The 22,942-nt window shown below is 37.9% G+C and overlaps 3 protein-coding genes across 3 annotated transcripts; 1 reads left to right on the forward strand and 2 right to left on the reverse strand.

Annotated features, from left to right (window-relative positions):
* Positions 1 to 9,830: 9,830 nt before the first annotated feature.
* On the reverse strand, positions 9,831 to 11,024 carry LOC138899375 (uncharacterized). Its single transcript, XM_070185541.1, has 3 exons — positions 11,012 to 11,024; positions 10,463 to 10,899; positions 9,831 to 10,142 (listed from the first exon to the last, which is right to left on the reverse strand). The coding sequence occupies exons 1-3, from the start codon at positions 11,022 to 11,024 to the stop codon at positions 9,831 to 9,833; spliced, it is 762 nt and encodes a 253-aa protein (XP_070041642.1).
* Positions 11,025 to 15,997: 4,973 nt separating this feature from the next.
* LOC104092269 (cystinosin homolog) lies at positions 15,998 to 19,715 on the forward strand. The gene is made up of 8 exons (XM_009597818.4): positions 15,998 to 16,235; positions 16,328 to 16,460; positions 17,272 to 17,361; positions 17,491 to 17,615; positions 18,217 to 18,259; positions 18,464 to 18,581; positions 18,688 to 18,737; positions 19,237 to 19,715. The coding sequence occupies exons 1-8, from the start codon at positions 16,117 to 16,119 to the stop codon at positions 19,381 to 19,383; spliced, it is 825 nt and encodes a 274-aa protein (XP_009596113.1). The 5' UTR covers positions 15,998 to 16,116; the 3' UTR covers positions 19,384 to 19,715.
* An 87-nt stretch (positions 19,716 to 19,802) lies between these two features.
* LOC104092268 (myb-related protein 315-like) lies at positions 19,803 to 22,169 on the reverse strand. The gene is made up of 3 exons (XM_009597817.4): positions 21,991 to 22,169; positions 21,064 to 21,193; positions 19,803 to 20,497 (listed from the first exon to the last, which is right to left on the reverse strand). Exons 1-3 carry the CDS (start codon positions 22,121 to 22,123, stop codon positions 19,930 to 19,932), a joined length of 831 nt encoding a protein of 276 aa, XP_009596112.1. The 5' UTR covers positions 22,124 to 22,169; the 3' UTR covers positions 19,803 to 19,929.
* Between the last annotated feature and the right edge of the window lie 773 nt (positions 22,170 to 22,942).

Raw genomic sequence — 22,942 nt, forward strand, 5'->3', positions numbered from 1 at the left:
ATGCACCTGCGACTTTTCAAAGGTGTATGATGGCTATTTTTACTGACATGATTGAAAGATTTGTAGAAGTATTCATGGACGATTTTTCTGTGTTTGGATGTTCTTTTGATAATTGTTTGATGAACCTTGATAAAGTGCTTGCTAGGTGTGAAGAGACGAACTTGGTGTTAAACTGGGAAAAGTACCATTTTATGGTACGTGAAGGTATAGTTTTGGGGCACAAGGTGTCAAAAGATGGTCTACAGGTGGATAAAGCAAAGGTGGAGACGATTGAGAAATTGCCCCCACCGACATCCGTCAAAGGCATTCGCAGTTTCTTGGGTCATGCAGGTTTTTATCGTCGTTTCATTAAAGAGTTTTCAAAAATTTCTTCTCCTTTGTGCAGGCTTCTAGAGAAAGATGTCACCTTCAAGTTTGATAATGCATGTCTGAAAGCATTTGAGGAGCTGAAGGGAAGATTGGTGGCAGCACCAATTATCATTGGCCCAGATTGGGCACAACCGTTTGAGTTGATGTGCGATGCAAGTGACATAGCAATCGGAGCGGTGTTGGGGCAAAGGAGGGATAAAATCTTTCACTCCATTTATTATGCGAGCAAAACTATGAATCCAGCTCAGATGAATTATACAGTTACTGAAAAGGAGTTGCTTGCAGTGGTGTGGGCGTTTGACAAGTTCAGATCCTATCTAGTGGGAACCAAAGTCATCGTCTACACAGATCATTCAGCTATCAGATACTTGTTTGAAAAGAAAGACGCCAAGCCGAGGCTGATTCGTTGGGTCCTCCTCTTGCAAGAATTTGACTTAGAGATCCGAGATCGAAAAGGGACAGAAAATCAAGTGGCTGATCATTTGTCCAGATTAGAAAGTCGAAACCATGTAGCTGAAGGAGGATCAATCAAAGAAACATTTCCTGATGAGCAATTATTAGCAGTAACCTCAGGTGAAGCCCCATGGTATGCAGATTATGTGAATTTTATTGCAAGTGGGGTGACACCACTAGAATTGACACCTGACAATAGAAGAAGATTCTTACATGATGTAAGGCTCTACATGTGGGATGAGCCATTCTTATATAGGCAGTGCGCAGATCAGTTGGTGAGAAGGTGTGTTCCTGAGGAAGAGATGAACGCTATACTGCATGATTGCCATGCTTCGCCATATGGAGGTTATCACGGCGGGGATAGAACCGCCCAAAAAGTGCTACAATCAGGTTTCTATTGGCCAAAATTATTTAAGGATGCACATGCCTTTGTTAAAAATTGTGATAGATGCCAAAGAACCGGAACTATCACAAGGAAACACAAGATGCCCTTGCAAAATATTCTGGCAGTAGAGCTGTTTGATGTTTGGGGGATTGATTTCATGGGACCATTCCCATATTCTAATGGGCACAGGTACATCTTGGTGGCGGTCGATTATGTTTCTAAGTGGGTGGAGGCCATTGCTCTTCCTACTAATGACGCAAAGGTAGTGGTAAGATTTGTAAAGAAGCACATCTTCACACGTTTTGGGACTCCAAGAGTGTTGATAAGCGACGGGGGAACTCACTTTTGTAACAAATTGCTGAACAATATTCTTGCAAAATATGGAGTGAAGCACAAGGTTTCCACTGCCTATCATCCCCAAATGAGTGGTCAAGTAGAAGTTTCCAATAGAGAGGTAAAGAAGATTTTGGAAAAAACAGTAAGTGGGAATAGAAAGGACTGGGCTGGGAAACTAGATAACGCATTATGGGCGTATCGCACTGCATACAAGACCCCCATAGGTACATCTCCGTACAGGTTGGTTTATGGGAAGGCATGCCATTTGCCCGTCGAGCTTGAACACAAAGCATATTGGGCAATTAAAAAGCTAAATATGGAGATGGACTTGGCCGGTGAGAAGAGATTGCTACAACTCAACGAGCTTGATGAGTTTCGATTGCATGCGTATGAAAATGCCAAATTGTATAAAGAAAAGACCAAAAGGTGGCATGATAAGCACATCCAACATCGTGAGTTTGAGCCAGGTCAAGAAGTTCTCTTGTTTAATTCAAGGCTAAAGCTCTTTCCAGGAAAGCTTAAATCTCGATGGTCGGGTCCGTTTGAAGTGGTTAGTGTGAAACCTCATGGTGCGGTAGAATTGCGTGATACAGGTTCCAATGCGACATTCTTGGTAAATGGCCAGAGAGTAAAACACTATTGGGGTGGTGACATTGCACGTCATAAGACCTCGATGGATTTAGTGGAGGCATGAAGAACGTGTTGCGTCGTGCCGCGACGTTAAATCAGGCGCTTCTTGGGAGGCCACCCAAGTTAGTTAGTTCATTGTTTTGTAGGAATTAGATCTTGTATGTATAAAATAAAAAATAAAAAAATAAGAAATTTGGTCTAGATATGGGAAAGCAGAGGGGATGCGTCGCATCCCCCTCAGCATAAAAAAATTGACGGACCAATTGCTCAAGGCAGTGAAGTCTGTCTATCGCGTCCGCGTCGCATCCAACCAATTTTTGGAGAAAGCAGAGGGGATGCGTCGCGTCCGAGCTCGCACGCACAGGTAAGTGCTATATTTTAACACATCGTTGGCCCAAAACAAAATTCAAACATAAGAGCAAACACGACACCCTAACATAAAAAGCCCATCTCCCTCGTTCTTTCTTTAATCCCAATTGCGACGCATCCAAACGCGACAGGTACGCATCATCTTCTTCGTTCTTTCTTTTTTCTTCTATCCTAATTCTCCTCTCTTCCCTCTCTCAATGGTAGCAACAAGTTAGGTTTTGCCTATTTTAAATATCACACATGTGATTAAGAGAGGGACTGAAAAAGCCTGAGGTTTAGGGCTATTGTTCTTGTTAGTTGTAATGGTTGCGAGATGATAAACTATAATTCCCTTCATCTCATTAATTTTGGGAGGGTAGTCGCATTACCCAACTGATAGAATGAACTAGGCACAACTGTTGCATATCACATGTTCGATGAATTGACCGTGAGGTAAATTTGGGCGCCGGTGAAGTCTGAGTAACCGAGCAACATTGGTATATGCTTGTGTATAAGTGTGAGGTTGTTTGTGTTGATTGTGTACAGCAATGTTTTGAGCCTATGATATATTGTCTAAATGAATTGAACATCCGGTCAATTGAGCGCTATGCGTAATGATATGTCGTGAGAATAAGTATGGGGTCGAGTGAGGTGCTATGTGCAATTGAACATGATTAGTTAGCGTCGCTCGGATACACCTCATGTTGGGCATAATGATATCTATATAGCCATGAGCTATAGTTTCATGAAGTATTGAATGGCATGACTCTGCGAATAATTGGAAGTGTAAGCTGTTGCAACTGTTTTAAGAGCTGAACTTCACTGTTTTATACACTAATTGTTGATTTCTTTGCATTGCAGGTACTTAGGTTCGTAAAATGGCAGCAACGAGTAAACCGTCCAAGAAACAAGACAAAGATAATAACAAACAACCGCCCAAAAAACCTACCGAAAAGGCAGCAGGTGCCCCAAATCCACAGAAAAAAAGAAAGAAAGGAAGCGGACGGAGAAGGAAAAGGAACTGCAGCCTAGGCAGTTAAGTAATAATTCAGAGCAAGAAGAAGAGGAACCATTAGTCAGGAGGACAGTGAAGAAGGGTATTACAAAAACATCATTAAATCCACCAAGCAAAGGGATAGAGATAAGAGAGCCTGTGACATACCAGAGAAAAGCCTCCAAAAAGAGTGATCCGACTGAGAAGGGAAAGGAGAAGATTACTGCAGAATCTGAATCCGAATCCGATTCGGATAATGACCTTCTACATGTCGACATGAGTGATGAAGATGAGGGTGAACCCATAGACCGAGTTGCCTGGGAGAAGAACTTTGTTAATGAGAAGGCATTCCGAGCCTATGATAAGATATTGGGTTCAAAGAAGTACATTCCAGAAAAGCCGATCAACATCGGAACACTTAAGAAAAAGTACCCAGAGTTTCTGAAATCAATTCGCGAGGTGCAACAATGGGGACCCATCTTGAAGGGCCACGGCAAAGCCAATCTCACTATTGTTAGAGAGCTTTACGCCAATTGGCGTCACGCCAGGGGCAACATTGTGAGAGTAAGAGGGGTAGATATTAATGTGTCAGCTGAGGCTCTGAATAATTTCTTAGGGGTGCCACACACACTAACAGATAGGTTTGACTCCATATGCAAAACACCAGATTATGCACACATTAAGTCTGTCCTATGCCCTACCAGGAAGGATGCAGATTGGAAGCATGGGAGTATGGAGTACCATTCTATAGCCAAGGAATTCATGAGTGCGTTAGCACGTGTGGCTCTAAATTTCATATGCAACCGCCTGATGCCATGCCAACACAAAACTGATGTTCCTCGTCACCGCGCACTAGTATTGTATGCTTTATTGGAGGGGATACCGCTCAACTTAGGAGCCATCATGCATGATCAAATGCAACGCACCAGGATGAATTACAAGTGGAGGCTGTTCTTTGCAAATACCCTATCGGCTTTCTTGACAGAGCTGGGAGTACTATGGGACAAGGAGAATGACGACATTGAGGCTAAAGCTCCAGGACCATACGATGTCACTCATGTTCTAGAGCCGAACAAGGGAAGGTCTTCTAAGCTCATCATTCAACAGTTATTTGAGCAGATGCAGGCAGATATGCAAGAGAATCGGGCTGAGTTGATAGCGACTCGTGTCGAGTTGAGTGCCACCAGGGATGAGTTGAGCCAGACTCGTGCGGATCTAAGCCGAGTACAGACTGAGCAGGCAACGATGATGAGGGAGATATCATTACTCCTCAGAGCTCTGGTTCAACGTGCAGATATAGACATCTCACAGCTGATTGCATCGTCCACTGCCGGACCATCCACTCCTGTTCCTCCTATAGTCCCTGAGGCTCCACACACCAGGCCTACTGAGGTCGATGTACCACCTGCTACAGAATCAGCTCCAGTTGGTGATGATAGGGCAATGACAGCTCTCCCTATGCGTGAGGATGATGTTGCAAGGCCGGAGGGGGTCTTGATGAATGCCATGGATGCCGATGCTCTTTCACAGACTGCGGATGAGCCTTCCACCTTGACTTGAGGGAGTTTCTTCTCACCCTACTTTACCTTATTTGTGTGCATTGGGGACAACACAGAGTTCTAAGTGTGGGGTGGAGGTTATTCATATTTCTTTTTATATGTATGAATGTACTAAACTGTTACAATTTGATTGTTGGGGGCTGTAAGGATTAATGGCATGTAATAGTAATAAATTCATCTATATGGAGTAACTCTCGGAGTTGATTCTTGAAATTAGTTTAGTAAAAAAAAAAAAAAATTTTTTTTAGAGTAGTAGCCTTGAGTAATTAGTAAACTTTTTGTGTAGGTAGTAATAATCCCCTGTGGTTTTTCTTTGTGCATCGGTTCTTTTCCATGGGATGTATTTTGAACCGGGTAGTAAATTAAAATTTTAATTTTTTTTTCTTTCTTTCCTTTGAGAATAGATTAGAGTTTAGAAAATAAATAGAGGAAGAAATATGAGATTCATAGGGGTTCTTGACTTGTTTGATAGTAGCATGTTCAGGTTTTGGCATGTGTAGTGCCTTTCCTATGTTTTAAAAATTGATCATGAAGCCTTTATAAATTGGATAGCATGTTTTGTGGCACCTATTTCTCGTTTTCTTGACTTGTGTTCACTTTGCGCTTCATGCTCAATATCTCGTGGCTCCGTGAATACTTGCATTGCTTGAGAGTCGGAATGTGATCGTCCTTAGTGAGTCATGTGCCATGTGTGGTGAGGTTTTTGTGTTGTCCATGTATTGTACTTGTACCTAGCACTTGCCCGGTATGTGAGTTGAAGCGAAATTTTAGGTGATGCTCGGTTTGAAAAATGATTTTAGGCTTTCTTTGATTTTTTTTTGAGCTTATTGCTTATCACAAATAAAATCTATCCCTAGTTAACCCTTTTGAGCCTGTAGACCTGTTATTTGGTACCCACATTACAAGCCTATATCCTTTTTATTCTTAATTGATATTGTTTTGATCCCTTTACCTCTTAAAGCACTTTAATTGTTAGATGAGCGCTAAAAGAAGTAAGAAGGGACTAAGTGTGGGGTGACTTTTGAGTGGAACCAATGAAAGAAAGAAGGGTGCACTTATTTTGTAAAATAATACACCACTAGCGGAAATTGAAAGAAAGAAAAATATAAATGAATAAATTGTTGTCTTGTTCTTGCTAGTGGGTATGAATTAAAGTAGTGCTTAAAGAAAGAGGAAATATTGTTGGGGTGATATTATTTGTGAAATTGAAGTGGTGTTGAAGAATTTGCGCTTAAGTTATTTGATGATGTGTTAAAGTGCTTAGGAGGTTGAGTCACTATTCCTAAAATATATCCTACCTTTCCCTTAGCCCACATTACAACCATGAAAAAAGTCCTAATTGATTTTAGATCGAGTGAGCTTACATTAGTAGAGATTTACATTAAGGGCAAGCCTATGGTACCAATTGCATGCATGTGACTTCTCTGTGAGAGTGAGCGATTTTCTTTGATATATGTGAGTCATTAAAATATTTGATCATGAGATTCGAATGTGTGGATTGAACTCGCTCTCTTGTTCTTGTTGTGAGACCACATGGTTTTACGAGGGATAGGTAACGTTATTAGACTTCTCTATGATGTTGGTTGTTCAAGCCATGAGTGCATTGTGATATTGAGTCAGTTTTTGAGGTTAGGATTGTTGTGAGCATGTTGTCTTTGTTCTAATATGTTTAAAGAAGGGCATAAGTAAAGGGAAGTGTGTGTGATGCATAGTCTAGAGCCTAATTGTTGCAAATAACCATGGTCATAGGTGCAGTGTGCTTTGAATGATAAGAGCTTAATTTTGTTTCGTCTACTATAGGATGGTTTGTTCGAGGACGAACAAAGGTTTAAGTGTGGGGTAGTGATGTTTGGCATATTTCGATATGTGTTGATGTTACTTTACCCATATTTTAACCGCTTCTTGATGTTATTTGATCTTTAAAATGCCCAACATGGTTTAATTATTGGTTTTATGACTAATTGAGTTGTGTGTGGTGAATTAGGGTGTGTGGAGTGCAAAAATATGAAGAAAAGGTGCTCTAGGTAGAGGAAGAGAGATTGGATGCGTCGCATCCAATCTAGAAAAAAAAAGATCAGATTTCGTGCACCCTTAGCAGTGAAGTCAGCCCATAGCATCCGCACCTGGGCAAAGCTGAGATGGAGGAACTAGAGGTGGATGCGTCGCATCCACCCTCGCATGCAAAGCTGAGAAATAGAGGACAAGGTGGATGCGTCGCATCCACCTTCGCAGAAAAAATTGAAATGGAGGACGAGGTGGATGCGTCGCATCCACCTTAGCATCAATCCCTGAAGCCGATTTGGACTAGGAATAGGAGAGCTTTGGCCCACGACTTTTGTACGCAATATATAAGCCAAAAACGCCTCCTTTAGGTGGTGGAACATATTGGAGAAGAGTAAAAAGACACAACAAAGTTCAAAAATCACAGAATTCGTCTTGAGTTCCTATTCTCTCTTTCTTTTATTGATTCTTATGCACTCTTGTGAATTTTTGATGATTGTCTGAATATGAGTGGCTAAGAACCCTATTGTTCTAGGGTCATGGGTATACATGAATGTTGATGTTTGAAGTGTAATTTGACGAAATTGATTTTATCATATTGGGTTGTTTATTTAATTCTGTTTTTAATTATTTTGCTGAGTAGCTAATAGTGAAATACTATCTACGAATCTAGAGTTGAACTCGAAAGTGGAAACTCTAGATTGCATATAGAATTAAATAGAGCAAGTTCTTAAACCCGGGCATAGGGGAAAGGATTCGCAAGTGGGATAGACATATACCTAATTGTCTTGCTCGGTTGCAATACAGGAATTGTACATGCGTTCTTGTTAAGTTAATTCCATAGACATATAGGTATTAAGTTAGCTTGAATAGGCTAGTAAGGGCTCGACAGACTCTTATGAGTAACATCAACCCTGTGAACCAATAATCAAGATAAATCAATTAGTTATTTTAAGCTAAGAATGCAACATGATTGTTAAATAACCCGTGACCCTGGAATATTATCTCCCATTAATTGTTATTTAAAACTATTTAAGTGTTGTGTTGATTTCTGGTATTCCATTACTTAATAGTCTTTAGGTAGTAAATTAGACAATTATCTATTTTATAAGAAATCGCTTGAATCAATAAGCTATTTGAGTTTGAATTAGTCAAAAGTTAATCATAAGTCCTCGTGGGAACGATACTCTATTCACTACTTTATTACTTGACGACTACGTATACTTGCGTGAGTGTGTTTGGACCCGACACATGGTTTACAACCACTGACTATATCTTCAAGACTAGAATTGAACAAATTTATGAGAGGTACATTAATGCTCTTACCGATGGGAAGCTTGATGTTGTCAAACCTCAGGACGTCGAATCACAAAACATATTAGGCTACCGATTACTTGCAAATATTGCATGAAACAAAGTTGATTTTGTGATTATGCACATAAATATTGTGGAGAAATTTCATTGGTTGTTGGTTGTGTTTGACATTACCGATAGGGTTCTATACGTTTATGATTCTATGGTCTCTTCACGAAATCACAATCTTGTTGAATCTATTATCGACGTTTGCTATTATGATCCCTTTCTACTTGCCATGCACCGACTTCTATGGCAAGCGTCCAGAGATCAACTACAAGATCACAAAGGCATACATTGAAAAAGGTGTTACTGGCCCTCTTGAAATTCAGTGGTTGGTTGGTGAGATATCCCAGCAAAAAGAGGGATCACTGTATGTGTTGCTTTTCCTTCCATTTAACTAATTGTATTTTAATTGAATGCTAAATATTTTTTCCTATTATTTTTTGCAGTGACTGTGGTGTATACGTGGAGGCATTTGCAGAATATGTCAGCATTGGAGAGCTATCGATTTTAAAGGAAGACCTTTCTAGTATTGATCAACATCGTAGAAGCTATGGAGTGCTCATTTGGGATTATGCTAGGAAAAAGTAAGAGCTTTATGCAATTAGTGAAAGTGAGGTGACTGGCAGATTAGCAAGAAGAAAAGGTGCACCAACTGTGAAGGAGAGAACACGCGTCCGGAACATAAAGAATTAGTTGCCCTTCTCAGTAGAAAAATTGTAGTTAAAGTGCTTAGTTGTACCTGGATTGTAGTAAAGTTGTAGAAAAATTATTTATTGAGAACAAGTCAGCTACAATTTATTTGTAGCAGATTTGTGCTACAGTTATTTTACCTTTTGTTTTGTTATTTTGTCTATAGTCCTACTACTTAGAATAGAAAATATCTATGGCATTTTTTTTGGTTGAAAGTTGTTAGTACTTGATCTCGATATTAGTACTATATAATTATTTTACAGCATAACTACAACTATGTTTACAACTACTATACAAAAATACATAATCTATTCAATTTTAGCAGTGTTGTTAGGAAAGGCTGAAAAGTAATAAATAAACTCAGTATTTGAACAAAACAACTACAAACCAATTGCATTAAGAGTTGAAATCTGTTTAGCAAACATTTATTATATGAGACAATCTTTATTCAAATTAGCAACACAATTACACCACAACTATAATTCTCTAGAACAAAACAAATACAACTTAATATGTCTTAAAGGATAGATTATCATCAACAGTACTCAGTAAAAAAAAATTTAAACAATATCAATTTTTATTTTCTTTCAGGGGCATTCCTACAAGATCTTTTGTTATGCCCTTCTAGTCCGCAGTTGCCACATGAAACCTTATAATTCTTTGTATTTACTTCATCATATGGTTTGTATCTTTATTTTTGAGGTCTTCATAGCTGCCTTTTCCCAGAAGGTGGCATTTCAACTTCTTCAGCTATATGTTGTGGAACATTCCATTTGCTTTCATCAGGCAGTGGGTCTACTGGTATTTCATAAGTTTGCAGAAGGCTCTCCCTCGTATAATAAGGAGAACGACAGTTTTCATAACACTCGTTCATGTGCCTCAAAGCCGCCAAAGCATATGGACATGGATGTTCATCAAGCTGGAAATTTCCACAACTACATCTCTTATTTTGAAGGCAAACAATGAAGCGCTTCACACCATCTATCACAGTATGGATGTAATCTATTGAAGCCCTCACCTACAATTTTATTACAAACACACAACAAGTTGTCATCAATATGTACAAAACAAAATAACTAGAATTATACAACAACATTTCTACAATTATCAGTATATATTTAGTTTGATAAAATCAATGATTTGATGTTATTGGCCATAACTCATTCTCATCTTCTGCGATAATGTCCTGTTGTCCTCCAACTCTTTGTTATATTTTTTCTCGAGGTATGTGAATGTACCCTTTGCATTCAATAACTTTTCATTAGCCCAACATTCAAGAAGAGTCCTCATGTACTCTAATAGTTCTACTACGGGCAACTCTCTTGCATCTTTGGTTACCGCATTCAAGGACTCTGCAATGTTTGATATCATCATCCATGTTCTGTTCACCGTAGAATGTACCCGAGACCATCTATAATAGCCAATATCGTATAGGTATGCTTTAACACGTATGTCGAGCTCTTCAATCTTTGATATTCTTTCATTAAATTCATCAAGCATGTATGATCGTGCCGTGGCAAAGTACAATTCGCTTAACTTTAGATGACCTTTCTTGAACTTTGACCTTACATTTATCCAAATATTCCATATGCAAGCATAATGTGACATGCCTTTATAAACAGTAGATGTTGCCTTCAATATACTTTCATTTCGGACCGAAAGAACACATATATTTAGTTTTTCACCATATGCATGTTTGAATAGCTCAAAAAACCACCTCCAAGATGCGTAATTTTCTAAATCAATAACGACGTATGCTAGTGGTAATATGCTACCTATCACATAGGTAGCAAAAAAATTCAATTTTGGTAATAAAACTTAAAAATATAAAAAATACAGTCTCAAAAATAACATTATAACAATTTTTTTACAATTAATCTACATTACATGCTGCATCCATTATGCTAGCTGTTAGCATGATTTTCCTATATACCGATTTCAAGAAGGTGCCATCGACTACTACAACTGGCCTACAATGCTCCCAACTAGACGTACTAAGTGCAACAAATGCATACAAGAAACAATCATCTTTAATCTTCTACAATTTCACTACCGACCCCAGATAAGTCTTCTCCAGAATATACAAATAAAGCGACTATAGGAATCAACATGATGACCTCTCAAAAATTCCAAAACATTTTCCTTTGCTCTCTAAGCTTGCATGTATGTTAAATTCACACCATGATCTGACAACATGCCAGTTTGTATGTCTTTTGATGTGTATATTGTCTTAGGATCCGCATATTTTGGCATCACCATACTGCCAACTACCATGGCAGTAAGTTTACATTGTATATATGTGTTGTCCATCAAAGAGCATGTGTGCAAGCTATTGAATTTTCGAACCTTGAACAATGCTGATTCATTTATGCTGGTGGACTTGAAGTGCCACGTACAATTGTCCCCAACACATACAAGGCAGTAGCTACAGAATAAAAACAATTCAAAAATATTATGCAAATTGTAGCTATACGAGGTTGTTTATGCACAACAACTTATTTTAAACTGTCACGATCCAATTTCACCTATAGGTCGTGATGGCGCCCAACACTACAGCTAGGCAAGACAACTAATAAATTAAGCATACATTGATAAAATTTAAAACCAAGTAAATATAAACCCAAACTCTACCAATGTGTGTGCCAAGACCTGGTGTCACAAGTGAATGAGCATCTAGTAGATTATACAAAACTTCAAATACTGTCTGAAATAAAATAGACAGAATAGAAATATCAGAAGAGACACTGGTAGCTGCAGAACGGCTCAGAAAGACAGCTCACCACTATGCCTCGGGATGACGTGGGTATGTGATGATAGGTCCTCCACTAGTACTTGTCTCAGATCCTGCACAAAAAGTGCAGCAAGTGTAGTATGAGTACGTAAACAACGTGTACCCAGTAAGTATCAAGCCTAATCTCAAAGTGGTAGAGGCGAGATGGCCGACTTTGACACTCACTATAGGTCAATAACAATTGAAATAAAACTAGGATATTTAAATCAATGTGATTTACAGAATTTATTTAATCAGCGAAAATAATCAAATTCTAATTTATCAATTAAATCTCATTTACAGGAGTAACAATTAATTCCTTAACAAGCAAGAATAATAATTTATTAAATTCCAAAGATTTTTCAATTTACTAATTAGCTTTACAAGCTGAAGTAAATTTCTAAAGCATCGTGTAATTATTATTATTATTAAGCACGATTTCTGCCGAGGACGTACGGCCCGATCCAGAGTGTCGTGTACACTGCCGAGGGACGTGCGGCGCGATCCATAGATGCATCTATCTTGCCGAGGCGTTCGGCCCGCTCCACAAGAAAGGAGGATATTTTCTTATGTGCCTCCGGAAGGAGAGTATATTCATTATAAGATGAATTTGGGAGGAGAACAATTTCTTTTAACAATTAATTGATTTAAATAGAAATCAAGCCTATGAGATTTTCATCCTTTAATATCTTTATCAAACAATTCACAATATATTCATATATATATATATATATATCAATTAATATTAATTAATCAAAGAATACAATTTACACAAGTAATACATGCTTTGAGTCCTAAATTACCCGGACTTTAGCATTAATAGTAGCTACACACGGACTCTCGTCACCTCGTGCGTACGTAGCCCCCCACAATTAGCAACAATTATTTAATCTTAATAACCTATGAGGTAATTTCCCCCTCACAAGATTAGACAAGAGACTTACCTCGTCTTGCTCCAATTTAATCCTCTATAAGGCCTTTTTCACGATTATCCAACTCCGTCTGGCACAAATCTAGCCAAAATAATTCGATACAATCACTAAATATTATAAGAATCAATTCTATAAGAAAATACTACATTTTAAAGAAAAGATCCGAAATTAATTAAAAATTTGCCCGCGAGGCCCACATCTCGGAATCCGGCGAAAGTTATAAAATCCGACAACCCATTCAATTACGAGTCTAACCATACCAGTTTCACTCAAATCCGACTCCGAATCGATACCGAAATCTCAAAATTTCATTTCTATGAGATTTCTAAACTTTTCCAAATTTCAATCTCAAAACACTAATTAAATCGTGAAAATAATGATATATTCTTGTATATTGATCAAATCCGAGTTAGAATCACTTACCCCAATGTTTTTCCCTTGAAAATCTGCCAAAAGTTGCCTCTGCTCAAGCTCAAGTTTGCCAAAAATGGCAAATGGGACGAATGTCCTCTGTTTTTATAACTGCCCAGCAGTTCGGAACTGGGCCTCGAACAGGGCCTCGATCGCGGCATCGAACATGTGCCTTCGATCAGGGCATCGAGGGTTGGGCCTCGATCCTAGCCCTCGAGCCATACCTTCGATCATGCCATCGAGCCTTACCTTCGATCGTGACTTCGATCACAGGCTCGAGCCTGGACCTCGGTCATGGCCTCGATCAGGGTATCGAGGTTGGGCCTTCGATCATAGCCTCAATCATAGCATCGAGCTTGAGCCTTCGATCAGGGCATCGAGCATGGGTCTCGATCCTAGCCCTCGAGCCTTATCTTCGATCATGCCCTCGAGCCTTGCCTTCGATCGAGGCTTCGATACTGAGCCTCGTCCCTGGCTTCGACTCAAGCCTCGATCGTGGGCTCGATATCTGGGGCTCGATATGAGGCTCGATATCTGGGGCTCGATCTGAGGCTCGATATCTGGGGCTCGATCACAGCCCAGAGTATGCAGCAGAAGAGAAAATTGCAGCAGCTTTTTAAGTCTAACTTTTGATCCGTTAACCATCCGAAACTCATCCGAGGCCCTTGGGACCTCAACCAAATATACCAACAAGTCCTAAAATATCATACGAACTTAGTCGAACCTCTAAATCATATCAAACAATGCTAAAACCATGAATCATACCCCAATTCAAGCTTAATGAAACTAAGAGTTTTCAACTTCTACGTTCAATGTCGGAACCTATCAAATCAACTCCGATTGACCTCAAATTTTACACACAAGTCATAAATTACATAACGGAGCTATAAAAATTTTTGAAATTGGATTCCGACTCCGATATCAAAAAGTCAACCCCCGGTCAAACTTTCAAACTTTAAATTTCTATTTTAGCCATTTCAAGCCTAATTTCACTACGGACTTCCAAATAAAATTCCGATCACGCTCCTAAGTCCAAAATTACCATACGGAGCTGTTGGAATCATAAAAATTCTATTCCGAGGTCGTTTTCTCAAAATATTGACCGAAGTCAAACTTAGCACTTTAAGGCCAACTTAAGGAACCAAGTGTTCCGGTTTCACCTCAAACACTTCCAAATCCCGAACCAACCATCCCCGCAAGTCATAAATTATTACAAGCACCTACGAAAAGTTTTATTTTAGGGAACGTGGTTCTAAAAGTTAAAATGACCGGTTGGGTCATTACACAAACAATTTATATAGAAAAAACTATAACTTATACACAATATGAATTTGACAAATAAAATGTTCCTACCTTCTTGCACTAGACCTTTTCACCCTAAACTCAAACTTATTCATGACAGAATAGTATTTCATTGCACTGACAATTATTTACTTATCTTGGTAAACTTGGCCTACTTCAATTACATTTGGCGTATGTTCTGTTACGATGATACTTTCATATTCCACAATTGCCGGAGATGTTTGCATATCAATCAACTTCACTGTTCCTGATACTTCTCCAATTGTGTTACAATTGCTTGACAATTTTACTACGTTAGTATTACGATAATTATAAGAACCTATACTCAATTAAAAGTATAGTAATTCAGACCTCTGTATATTCATGTATTCAGTATTTGACAGAATACTTGTAGAGACATAATAGTTGTGTTCAGTATTTGACAGAATACTTGTAGAGACATAATAGTTGAACTACATTTGTTATGTAATATTATTGTAGATAATAAATAGTAAAATTGTAGAACACTTGAAATTGAAAAAACATCAGCACTGGAAAAACAGAGCAAACCTGCAATTGTGCTCGCATTCGACATATTGTATTCCAAATCGAAATCACGCAATGTTATACACTGTTGATACATTCCTAAGTTTTTATTTTCCTTTTTTGTCTCCATATACACTCGGACTCCCATATCGTTCCGAATTTTCATTGGAGGACAACGTTCGTTGACAGCGTATTTGATTTCGATAATTTTTGCGGAGGTATCGATCATTAGATGCTCTGCAATTGTGAAATTCAATTAACTATAATTTGAATCTTCATTGACTACAATTCCGTCAACATCAAAATCTTTGTATCTCCCAACGCTATCCCACCGACCATTGAGCTGAAGCATAATCGCTAATTTTGATATTATGTCGCAAAATTCAATTCAATTGTAGCTAATTGTTTTCTTCAAAACCTTTGTTTATGGAAAACTAGAGGAAACTAAAGAAAACCAGAGAATAGAAGGATACTACAGATATGTTGCCTTGATTATGATGCGATGATAACCAGATGAAATCTGCATAATAGAAGGATTCTACAAATATGTTGCCTTGATTATAGTGCGATGATTGCGTCAGTAAAATCTCTAACTGAAATGTAAGCGATCCCAAAATCTCGCGTCTAAATAAGGAAGATTACCGCATAAAGGAGTCTAATTTAAACAAAGATGTATTTTTTATAGCTAAAACATGTTTAGGTCGGGTAAATACTAAAACTAAAATATTTTTGATAATAAGGTTTCAAATATTATATAGGAACGGAAAAATGTCTTTAAACTTTAAAGTATGTATTTTCCCTATGTCTTATATGGTGGAAGTGGTGTGAATGAGACCCGATTCCGGGCCACATACATTTACAAAAAAAGCCACATCTTTGGGGCCCGTTTCAGTTCATTTCCCAGGCGGGTCAAAATATCAGTTGGCCATTTAAACCGGTGCAGTAATTTCATTGGCTTAACCATATTTCATCACCAAAAAAGAATCTTCACTTTACTACAAATATAAAGATTCATTGTTTGGATTTGGAGAAAACAATCCAAAGAGTAAGTTATGGCGTCGTGGAATTCAATTCCTCTCGAAGTTCTATACAATTTTTTAGGATGGGTTGCATTTTTCTCTTGGTCCATTAGTTTTTACCCTCAAGTCATCTTGAATTTCCGACGCAAAAGGTTTCGTTTCTTTTTTTGCTTGTTTACATTAAAGTTCATATCTTTATGGATTTTAATTTTGACCCTTTTTGTTTTTGTGTATTGAAACGCAGTGTGGTGGGGTTGAATTTCGATTTCGTGGTATTGAATTTGACCAAGCACTCATCGTATCTCATTTATAATGCTTCCATGTTCTTTAATTCTGCTGTTCAGATGCAGTACCGTCAGAAATATGGCTATAATGAGGTTTGACTTTTTGCTTTTTGTGGTTTTCTTAGCTTAGTTCACTGCTTGATCTAGCCTTGTGGCAGCTGTGTGCAGTCAAATGCACTGATTATATTTTTTCAAAAAAATATTAAGATAGATGCTTTATACTTATTTAAAATTCGGACATATTGTCACAAAGAAATAGTGGATGTTTTGGTAACCTTTAGTAGAATTTGGTTTGAAACAAACTCGCCAACGGATGGTAGAGTGGTTGGGGCATAGGAGTAATAACCTGGAGATCATAGTTCGAATCCCGGCTACTAGAACACTAGTGAAAGCCCATCTTGTTGGTCAAGATTACCTCCAGGAGCTAGCTTTAGGGAGGAGTCAAAGGATTACGAGATAAACAATGAGACAAAGGAGAGCACATAGACAATTCACTTTGAGTACTGGAGGTCTGTTGGGAATTCCTCAGGGAGTATTACAGTTTTTCACCAAAGGGGTGGATTCAGCCGTTGCTCGCTAGCTTGTAGTTTCTGTGCTTATGAGTTGTAGCAAACTGCTCGGTGGATTAGTCGAGGCACTCAAGCTGGTCAAACACCATCATCTTACAAGAAATGGAAAGAATACATGAAAGCTGGTCAGAAAACAAAATCCTTATTTTGGAAAGAAAACCAGTGGGTTTTTCATAATTAACTGGTCATATAATAGTATTACTACTTTTGTCTTGTCTCCTTTTCTTAAGAACTATTGGCATTTTGATCTCTTGTTAACTATTGATATTATCTGAAGGAAGTTTCCATGTAATTTAATGACTTGCATGCTTATTGCCTTTCATATTCAACTGCAGATGATACCTGTGGCTGCCAATGATGTTGCTTTCTCAGTCCATGCTGTTCTATTGACTGCATTTACCCTGTTTCAGATTGCTATTTATGATGTAAGTGGACCATTCCTATTTGCTCTTAAGTTCAAATTTTCTATGGATAGGGAACTGGAAATGAGGTGAAGGATTGAGACCCTGATAAAAGCCTTTTACTCACTTTGACGATGATTGCTTTCTTTACAGCGCGGAAACCAGAAGGTTGCAAAGACTTCTATAGCAATCGTGTCTGTTGCTTGGTTAACTGTTGCAGTTTGTGTGTTCGTAGCTCTCCCCAGCCATTCTTGGCTTTGGCTGGTCTCCTGCTTCAAGTAAGAACCATTCCTAATTGATACATAGTTCCTCCCCTAGAAAATTTTATCAGTTATTTTGATTGAAGTTAGAAGGCTGGCGCTGCCCGTGCTATCTATCCCTCTCCATCTAAGATAAATAAGTACTAATCAATAAGGCACCGATTATTGAGTGTTTACTTAATGGATAAGAGATTTGTATAGTAATAGATTATCAGACATCAGCCTATTCACTGGCCACTTCCGGAATACCTTTTTCCTTTGGATAACCGAGAAATCCCCGAGGCCAGTGGTACATGGTTCGAAACTCAATGGATAATGGGCCGTCCCTCTACTCTTCCACTTAATACCAGGCTTTTATCTGCGCAAGGTTCCAACCTGTGATGTGCGCCTAACCCACACATCACGTGCTGAGCTCTTACCACTAGACCAAAGATGGGTGGTGTGTGTGGTGTTTGTGTGTACTTATGAAGTACCTTGTGAGCTTGATATCTTCTTTGTCATTTTCTTTCTAAAAGGCAAGTGTTTATACTTCTATATATGTGGTGTATGAGTTATTTAGATTCACTGCTAATGTGCATGTTCCAAGTGCTAATGTTTTATGTTTGACTCTTGATTGCAGCACGTTGCAGGTTGTTATGACAGTGATTAAGTACATTCCTCAGGTAATAACTGCACACGTTCAACTTGTTTGTTTTCAAAATTCTTGCACCTTCCGATCAATTGCGCCCTCATTTTGGTTGTCTCTTTACTTCAAATTACTAAAATTGTTTGATACATCTATATTCCTGTATTTCATTGATTCTGCTTGTCAGTGTTAGTTTCTTTCCACAGCCTGGATTAACTTCTTGCTTCTTTCAAATTTATAGGCTATTATGAACTTTCAGCGAAAGAGTACTATTGGATTTAGTATTGGCAACATTTTGCTGGACTTGCTTGGAGGTCTGACGAATTATGGACAGATGGCAGTGCAATCCATAGATCAGAGTGAGTTTCTGTCTTTCAAGTATATGAACTTCTTCCGAAATAATTTGCGGTCTCTAGTTAATTTTCTGGTGAAGCCTAAAAACGTTGTATATGTGCCTTTCCACAGATTCATGGGTGAACTTTTATGGAAACATAGGCAAGACTTTATTGTCACTGGTATGGATCGTTACTTTCATCCATCTGTCAATTTGCTGTGGTCATCATGTCTATAGATATTATATCTGATTTCACCGTTTAGAAACTTTATTCTACTTCGTTCACTTTTTTTCATTCCAAAACCACTTCATCCACTGGAACGGCTCATATGCCATAGCGTTAGAGCATAGAAGACTTGTGAAAAAGAAATAGATCAAGTAATGAGGGGTTTACACTTACAAGGAAATGCAGCAACTTACTGCTAGAAATGGTGCAAGGCCTTATTAGTATGAACCGCGGATCGGCTTGGCCTTATGAATATCTTCTATGATCTTTCCCCTTTGTTAGACAATTTCCTTTTCCTGAAACTGAAGCCTAAGATACCGGGATACCTGCACACAAAACCAATAAAAACTAATTTCTTCTTAATTAAGTTCTTCCTTTTTCCTAATGTTAGCACTTCTATTGCTAGTATCATGAGGCTCTGACTACTATTTGGTTTGGTGGGTGAATGTTGCAGATATCAATATTCTTTGACATTCTCTTCATTTTGCAACATTATGTGCTCTATCCTGCTTGGAAGACTACAACTTCTCAAGATGTTGATGTGATAGGCAAGAAGCCGTTACTTAAATCTTCCGATCATGAACACAAGGAAGATGTATAATACATCTTTGTCTCCACTGTAAAATAGCAAATGTAATTTTTAATCATGCACACAGTTATTCTGAATAGTTGAGCCTAAATGGAGCAAAATGGACACAATGAGGATTCATATAGCTAACCCGAACTTGCCGGGGTTGAGGCATATGTGTTGTTGTACACCAGTAATGAAGTAAAGACACTTATTAAATGAAAAGGAACTGCTTAGGTAACTTTCCTCTTTTGTGAACATGTAAGCATGAAGAAATAATATTGGTGCCATGCCTTGCATGTTTTCTTTGGCTTTTATGTGTATCTAGTTGGCTGATTGATGAAAGATGATAACCGAACTCTTAACATGGTATGATATCGACTTTCCTTTTTGAGAAGTTTTTCCAATCTGACTAGTGTAGTTTACAAGTCATGTTCGTCGCACGACAATAGTTCAATAACACAAAGGACTTCTTTATGAAAATGAGTTCAAGAAAGTTGTGTATTAAATTCTGCAATACTATGATAGAAAAAGATATATGTAGCTATTGATATAGAAGGAAGAATAGAAATAGAGTAATCAATGGTTGTAGTTTCTCCAAAAGATGAAGTCTTCTCCAACTCCAAGTTGATTGACATTGTTGTCCCATGAGAAAAGTGAATCCACACTGTAAAACCATTGCTGTATAGAGTGTTGTCCTTCTGCAGGGACAACACTACTTGAGTATTCTGTAGCAGTTGATGCTGATGAAAAGTTGATGGATTCAGCAGTTTCCAAAGAATATGACATAGTTTTAGTAGTATTGCTCAGCAAGTCCACATCCAAGTTTCCACAAAAATTGGAGTAATCATTCTCTACTATTGAGAAATCATTAGTAATATCATCAATCTTGATGTCTGTTTCTGTCTTCTTAGTATCGCTACTTGTCGACGAATTCTCTGTTTCATGATCATGTGTTGGCATGTTGGATTGTGTGATCGTCTCATCTGGTTTTTGTTCAAGGTTTTCAAGATTAAGTGCCTCAATTGGATTGTGAGTTAAAGGATCTATTCCCAGAAGCTTTAATCTCTTCTTAATCCGTGTGTTCCAGTGGTTCTTGATCTCATTGTCAGTCCGGCCTGGAAAATGTGATGCTATCTTAGACCACCTGCATAAAGAGTTTAACAGAAAAGTTTAAGTTTTGCACACTAAGGGATCGTTTGGTACGCGGGATAAGGTGGGATAAGGTAAGGGATTAAGGATAAATTTATACCATCAACCAAACATGGTATAAATTTAATCCCAGACTTAATACTGGATATCCCACCTTATTCCCCTTATTCCATCAAACTTGGGATTATAATCCTGGGATTATTATCCCGGGATAACTTAGTCCGCTTACCAAACGACCCCTAATAGCGTATAGTTTTTTGCAAAATCACATTAAGCTATAGCAGGTAACTTGCTAAAATTTTCAAGTTATTTGTTTTATTTTTTTACGGATGATTACATGTAATTATCTTTTAGGTGAGCTTAAAATTCAACACTGACAATGCATAAAAGTTAAGCTCTCTGAAAAATAGAGTAATAACCTATTGTATCAGTTAAATTAAACTCATCGTATAGATAATTATATATTTTTCAGTGTATATAACTTAAATCCTTATCTGAATCAACATTAGGTGGTAAAAAACATGCAATAGTACTGATCTATACTATCTCAAATGAACAAACCTGTTACCAAAACAGGCATGAAGTTGTATAATCTGATTCTCTTCAGCTTCTGATAGTGGCTCTCTTTTAAGATCTGGTCTCAAATAATTAATCCATCTTAGTCTGCAACTCTTTCCACATCTCAGCAAACCTTCATCACACAATAATTCAGCGTCACAAATTAAGCACTGTACTTTTAATCATCTATATAGGAAAAAATAGTTAAAATATGCGAGCTGCAAAACTCTGCATGTAGGCGTTGCGGCTATAATATATACATACATCATCGAGTTGGAGTGTAGTGGGATGATTGAGATTCCTCCACTCTTAACCAGGAAGTCTCGAGTTCGATCCTAAGGAATAGAGAACTAAGAGGTCGTTTGGTTGGAAAACAGGTTATCCAATGATTATTTATCCTAGGATTAGTTATCCCGGAATTGTTATCCCACCCTCCCATAAGAATAAAAATAACACTACAATCCCGGGATAACTAATTTCGGGATTAGTTATACCGCAATTTTATCCCAACCTAACGTGGGATAAACTCATCTCAAATTTAATCCCGGAATTAGTTACCCCTTATCTCTTGCACAGACGGATCCATGATTTTAATTCTATGGTTTCAAGATTTCAACTTCAACCACTGAAACCATCACCTTGTTCGAGTTACGGGTTCATAGCTCAATTTTTTCAGCAATTTTAATGAATTTTATACTGAAAATCCAAGTCTAAGATAAAAGTTATGAGCTTGATTGAACCTATAAATAATAGGTTGGCTTCGCCTCTGATCCCTCGTACCAAACGATTGCTTTTACAAAGCACTTTATCCCTCAACAGTCATACTGGGCACGAGTCGGGATTAGTCGAGCCGATGCACTTCGGATACCAGATGATTAATACAAAAAAAGAAAGATATAATATATACAGACAATGAGCAAAAAATGAAACCTGCAAACTTGGGAACCATTCTCCAACATTGAATGCCATTGTTAAGAATAAAGTTCAACAGCTTGTGGTCTTCATCTATAGTCCAAGGACCTCTCTTTATTCCAACTTTGTCACAACATGGCTGCCTTCCCATTTTATTTGAGTCTTGTGTAGAGTACTCTAGTTTTGGAAAGCTGAAAACAAACTAATAAGCAGAGTTAAAAGCACAAATATATAGGGGCAAATAAAGATTAGTTTGTATTAGAAGCAAAGAAAAGATGCTGCCAGATCAGTGAGGACAAATAATAAAAGAGGGGATATAAATGATTGAATGAAAAAAAGTTTGTAAAGTTGTTGGGCATGCAAGACCTTTTATCTCATATATTTTTTTTTAATAAAAGAAGTGGTCAGTCACCATCACCATAACCATTTATATGACACTTCTCAATCTTTTTATATAACTATTTGATATCCGAAATTTACTGGCTCGACTAATTATTAGGATTTGCACACTGCATATGGCCGATTAAAGGGTGACACATACTCTATCAAGAATTTTTCAATTTCAACGGTTCGAATTAATGATGAAGGGATCTCATCTGTCCCGCGATACTCCTTATAGTGCAACTTCTCAATTGCTTGGAGTATAATAAACAATTCAGAAGGTATTATTTCTTTGATTTTTTTTCTTTTCTTTTTTCTTCTATATATTAAGGAAGAAAAAAATAAAGCAAGCCACCAAGTATCAACAGACGTGGGTCGTCTTTGATTCCATTGACAAATTTAATAAGAATATTTCTTCCAAAGTCTTCTTCATTAGTGTTTATTCTGCTGCCAAAAAAAAATTGGAATTTTTATTAATACTCAAATGGATTATTCCTCTTGTCCCTTTAAAGTTGGCCAGTTTTGTCGTTGTAGGCAACTCCTTTTCTCTACCCTTTCAAAATCATTCAAAGTACTAAAGGTTAAGATA

The sequence above is a fragment of the Nicotiana tomentosiformis genome, chromosome 9 (genome assembly GCF_000390325.3).
Source record: "Nicotiana tomentosiformis chromosome 9, ASM39032v3, whole genome shotgun sequence".
In the NCBI taxonomy this organism is placed as follows: Eukaryota; Viridiplantae; Streptophyta; class Magnoliopsida; order Solanales; family Solanaceae; genus Nicotiana; species Nicotiana tomentosiformis.